We start from the raw sequence: 6,000 nt of genomic DNA, 5'->3' as shown, positions 1-6,000 counted from the left end.
ATAGTGGCGGGCTCCGGAAATAACTACCATCTGGTGTTCTTTAACGTGCACCTAAATCTAAGTACACGGGCCTCAATCATTTTCGCCCCTGCCGAAAATGCGGCCGCCGCGGCCGGGATTATCACCTTTTCAGCAGTTGAGCACCGTAACCACTAGACCACCGTGGCGGGTAGGTTCGGTCTGTATACCTGCGGCAAGTTGATCTTTCATCCACCTTAATTCCTTTCCAATTATGTCATAATTGCTATACTACAATTAACATGCAAGTAATGTCCCCCATGCCTTCCTTACCTTCAACGTCTGTTGGTTTCGTTAGTATGTGTCCAACAAAAGAAACGAGCCCTAGGTCAATCTCCCCTCTTTCCTTCACATGGTACCTATCTTCGCTGTTAAGTCAGTGCGTTTACTTTGTCGGCGTGTCTCTTAACATTGACTCTATTTTTAATATTTTGTATCTGTCGCAGTCTTTAAAACTCAACCGTGGGAAAAAAAAAGGAATCGCTAGAGCTTTTCTCCCGTGAATCAAATGAAATGACTCGTCCGTCTCAATCCAAGGTATGCAATTAGCAATCCTACGCAGGCGGCAAACTTTTAGTATACTGTAGCTTTCCTATATGAGCAAGGCCATGGTCTTTTGAACTAGACACAACTGCCCTTTTGTTCCGTATATTCGTTTCCGTGCTCATTTTTACGCTTGCTTGCAACATGCGTAGTCTTCCGTGGATCTATTAAAATGTTCTACGCAGTACACAATAGCACGATGCTAAACTTCTTACTGAAACGCACCGACGTTATTGTATTGCAGAGACTGCGCAGACAAGTCATCTTTCACGCAGGAAAAGAGAAAGATAAAACAAGACTCGTGCACACGGCAGGTGACGGGCAGCTGCTCTACCTGTGCCGTGCGGAGCATTCCATCTTGCTCAAGATGCTCAAAAAGACCAAGTTTAAGCCACACGTATTGGAGATCGCCGCCTAGCGACAAACAAGTCATCAAACGAGTTCACTGCAGTATTTATTTATTTATTTATTTATTTATTTATTTATTTATTTATTTATTTATTTATTTATATAGACGAGTACCCAAGAGCACATTATAGCATTTACATAGGGGAAGATACAAAAAGAAATGTAAGTACAATATGCGCTCAATAGGTATACGTAGAAATTGATATATAAACGACCTAAAAAATAACAAAATATTCTACAGTGTTACACAATATCTGATAGTGTAGCAATGACAAAAGTGCAGTTAACGTCGCTCTCGCCATGATGAGGAGCAGTTTACACAACATTATATATGTAACATTTTCAAAAAATACAATACACTGGAGGACCAATATAAAGACTCAGAAGGGACATGTCAGAGAAGCAAACAGAATTGAACTGCGCAAATGTTATATATTACAAAATACTGAGCAGACGAATTCACGTCTTAAGGATATATACAAATACATGCTGGTTACAGCCCATTTCGCTCTAAGGAACCAAAAATTACTTTTAAAAATGGCTTTTAAGGCGGCTGAATTGGTCAGAAATATTAATAAAAGTTTTAGTGACGAATCAACCTACCGACGAACAGAACTAAGTTCCCCCCCCCCCCTCTCTCTCTCTCTCTCTCCAATCCCCTGTTTCTCTTCATGACGCTGACATCAGACAAATTGTCCCGACCTCAAAAAGTTCTTCGAGCTCTATCTGCCCTCCATGAGTCCTACTGCTTTGTCTTGTTTAATTATATTCCTCTTGCATTGCATCTTGTTCCATCTTCTTTGCTCGAAGAAATAACTGCAATGACATACGCGATCCATTTAAAGCATGTTGTATTGTCTGTCAGCGCGACATTGAAGGTCGACCCATTCTCGTTCGAAGCGATATTGCCGGCTTTGTGTTTGCTGACCGGAGAGTGCTCCTGCTTTTCTTCCGTCTCCGCATAAACAAGCCAGACTCGCCTTTTCTTGCCCAATCACGAAAAAACCGATATACTGCGCTCTTTTTGCATTTCGCATTTCTTGGAGAATAACGTTGCAGTGGCCTGCGTGTCGCATCGCTGTAAGTGTGCATCACGTTCATTTATATTCGCGACTTTTGAGCTCCTGCTCGAGTGAATTTCGCGACTGTCGTGCCTCAGTGGAGTTTTTCGCTCATTTTAGCGATATAACTGAAAGAGAGAAACAAAATTAAATGAACAGTAGCTAACAAGTATCCACGTGTTGGCTGCTTCACACACACGGAGGAGGACGCAGGGGCGAAGGCGAGAGGACGTGCTAGAGTTCAGGGGTTCAACTCGCAATTCTTTTTTTAACGCGATAGCGTTATAGAGCTCGTATCGCAGAAATTCCGCTGTCGGCGTCGGCACCGTTGGTTGTGAGCGAAAAATCATCATCTTGTCCGTGACCGAAAAATCGAAAAAGCTGCAAATAAAATAAATAATAAAAATGTTGGGTCCGAGTGAGAATCGAACCCTGGCCGTCTGCGTGGCAAGCAGGCGTTCTACCACACAGCCACGCCTCTGATTGGAAATGCGCTGAAAGTAACTTTGATGCTTCCCAAAAATACGCGTCCTGTATACAGGTGTCACAGTACGAGATGTAATATCGCAGTAATATTGCGTGGTACAAGCGTACATTGCCATCGGGCGTCACACCACGTCAATATCATAACGACTTGGTGGTTTAAAGACAGCCACCCATTACAAAAGGCACACAAATTATTGCGCGTATTCCCTTAAGACCACGTAGTGGGTGCATCGCAGCTTCGAAAAAGGTTCTCGCGCATAATTGCTCCTGGTTTAAAGCATGCTACCCATTACATAAGGCACACACCTTATTGCGTGCATTCTGTTAAACACTCGTAGTGTTCGAAATGCGCACTAGGGGCCGGATATTGCTATCGCGTTCAACTCTTAAAGGCGAAGCTTAAGCGTCCCCCAATTTTTTTTTCATTTCTAAGTGCTGTTAGATATTGACTGGACGTTTCCACAAATATAATTATGTCCGCTTTTCGTGAATACGTAAAAGCACGTATACACAATTTCCTCTGCACGAGGCGCAGCGTGTTGTCTGTGGTCGTGCGCTCGGAAATCCACTGCCTTCAGGTATACTGCGAAACCGCACTCACATGGCTTTATCCAGCAGCTGAAGCGTAGATTAAACTTTCGTCAACGCTAAGGTCTGTGACCGTAGCGATATGTAAATGACTAGTTTAGTTTAGGAGCGTGTACATTTTGATTCATTCATTCTTCATTAAATTATACTCACAAGAAACATTGCAAATCATTTCTCTGTAAAAAAATGAAGCTGTTTATACCCACACAATGTTGTGTTGAGGGTGGGCCTTGCTGTAAAAAGTGTGCGCGTCAGGGCGTGTAAACATCCAGAGGTCTTGTCATCAGGAACAACTGTACAGATAATCATTTTATCATTGCACGGACAAATGTCTAACAATGTGTATGGTAACTGTGGTGTTTCGGGCCCGAGGTCAACAAAGTTTTTCGTTTGTACTCTTTTGCCATCACTCAGTAACCTTCACTAAAAAAAAAAAAAAAAAAAACTCACAGGGTCCTTTATGCATTCGCCTAAGACGACTCGAAGGTGAAAGACTTCTTCTTCTTCTCCTCCTTCTCAGTCGATGTATAAGTATCCTCCCCCGCCCCCTTTCGAAAGCTTCCTGAATCTAACGAAGTTTTTCACTGCCGCCAGGATCGAGGGCATTGCAAGGTTTCTCCACTTGACCTGGTATTGCATTGCCTCCGGGATCGGCCCACCTTTGACCAAGCGACGTTGTCATGTGATGATGCAGTCATCTGACGCCACGTTGTTTGACTTCATGATGACGTCATAGCAACGTCACAAATTTTGGCGATCTGTGGCATCATGGTAACGTCATATGGTGACATTATCACGTGATGGTGATTTTTTGCATCACTCGTGCACGTATTATTAAGACTTTCGCCTTAATAATACGTGCAGCGTGTGGATAGTCTGTCATTTTCTTCTTCCGAAGAACTGTAGCCCAACAACGTTTTTGCGAATACGGGTACCGATATATTGCAGTATATGGGATTATGTCACCTATAACAAATTCGCATCTTTTTTCAATTTCGGGTACTTTTATGTGACAGTGCATTTATGAGCTAAGACAATAGCTAAATTAAGATGGCGGATGATGCCACAATATAACGGAGGACAAAGAAAGCCGTTATAAGCTAATATTCATTGAAATAATAGGTGAAGTGTTCACAAAACGTTTTTACTCGAGAACTCTGCCTAAAGGAGTACTGACACGAATTTTATAAATTTTCGTATCGTTGTTATAAATAAAAGCACGGCTGACGGGAATACTAAAAAGGTTATCGTGTGCTTCGGAACGCATTGAATGTATTTTTAATACCGCTTCCTTAATAAAACCACTTTCGGTTTCGATATTGAGGGAGCGGTATCACAGTGACGTGTAAACACAGTGTGACGTGTGTCTGAGTCACGTGGGGATGTACTAGCAGCGCTCTGTAGTCTGCTGCAAGTTGTGCGTGTTGTACGTAAACACCGAGGAGTGAATTGCTGTCCAGCGGCTCCGACAGCAATGTCGGATGCATCCAGGAGGCAGAGTTTGCGAACCCAGCGAACTGTGTTGACTCGTCATGATAATGTCAGTTTTGTTGGGGTTGGCTTGCAGATGCTAAGCGATGAAAGTCTTAAAGTCAAACTAAAATATTTTATACGTGTTTCCTGGCTCCGTTGTGCGGAGATCGTTAAGACTACATGCCAAGGAAACAAAAAAAAACGTCCCTTTTGCGATGTCTCGATATCGTGCCAGTACTCCTTTAAGAGAGGCTGCCAGTCACTCGAGTTATAGAACATATTATTAGCGAAGGCGGCTCGCCAATAATAGGCAACTGGCCAATGGCACACAGCACTGACGACCGAAAAGAAATTGTGAATTCAGCCCTAGGTGGAGGCCATATTCACGAAAAGCTTTCCCGTTGAAATTCTTCTTAAAATAAAACGACAACCAGTCGTGATGCTGCACCTACTTATAGCGCGAAAGTGGTCAGCCAATTGAAAAATGAACTTACGAACAAAAAACTTTGTAACTTAGACCACCCCCCCCACTCCCTGTTTTTAAAAAAGACTATAAAATACAGCACCGATGAAGAGCACAAACTGTGTTTTATTTTAATTACATACCATTTCCGCCCTCGGGAAGTGAAAAATAAGCAAAGATTAGTCGCAAGAATACCAGCAAACTCCCTCAGGCAACACATTTTGATTGTATTATTACATAAATAAACATACACTCCATCATTCGTTAGCATAGAAACCTCCCGCGGTCGTTGAATCTACTTCGCTACTAAAGATAACGTACTTGCTTTTGTTTTGCAACTTTGCTACCTCAGTTGATGTTTTGGGAAGGGCACAATCTGCGTCAGTCACCTTTGATTTTTTGAACGAAACCAAACCACGACAAGCCACCGGTACAGCATGCATACGGAACAACACAATGGACACAATAGTATGCTGTGGAGTGACAGATATGGCAGCACTAAAGTATCCATATAGGTGGTTAGACGGCGCGCTGTTTTTCAAACTTAGTGAATGTCAAAATTTGTTGTTCATAACCACGCTCGTCAGCTAGACTACGTTTTTTTTCTGATCTTAACCTCGTGTTCTTTCCTTCGTCGCTGCAGCGCACTCAATGTAGAACTTCTGTATCTGGCGTCACCAGAAGAAGTTGCAATAAGGACAAAGTTATGTTGGCAACCACCATTTGTGAGTAAGCTGAAGTTGAAGTCACTCATGCTCGACAATCTTCATACAAGCACCAGACAAACATTCAAAGTTTTTACTAAGACGTTATTATTGGCACCTTCGATTACGTAAATGATTTGGCTATTAATATCATTATTAAGATTTCCCAAATTCGCATGGTACAGCAGTACATCATCGTTGCAAACCAGACCCATCATTAGCTCGAAAAAGTTCATTCCTCTCTGACTAAAGCTGT

General features: G+C 42.5%; 1 protein-coding gene across 1 annotated transcript in view; it reads left to right on the top strand.

Moving 5' to 3' along the window:
• Positions 1-1,867: 1,867 nt before the first annotated feature.
• Positions 1,868-6,000, top strand: part of LOC119398775 (phospholipase A1) — a 63,851-nt gene continuing 59,718 nt past the window's right edge. Inside the window, exons 1-2 of the mRNA XM_037665595.2 lie at positions 1,868-2,049; positions 5,684-5,765. Of these exons, the coding sequence (XP_037521523.1) occupies positions 5,747-5,765 (19 nt within the window). The 5' untranslated portion in view covers positions 1,868-2,049; positions 5,684-5,746. The remainder of the gene's footprint in view (positions 2,050-5,683; positions 5,766-6,000) is intronic.

This window comes from Rhipicephalus sanguineus, chromosome 1 (assembly GCF_013339695.2).
Source record: "Rhipicephalus sanguineus isolate Rsan-2018 chromosome 1, BIME_Rsan_1.4, whole genome shotgun sequence".
Classification (NCBI taxonomy): Eukaryota; Metazoa; Arthropoda; class Arachnida; order Ixodida; family Ixodidae; genus Rhipicephalus; species Rhipicephalus sanguineus.
This window is presented reverse-complemented; position numbering and strand designations above follow the sequence as displayed.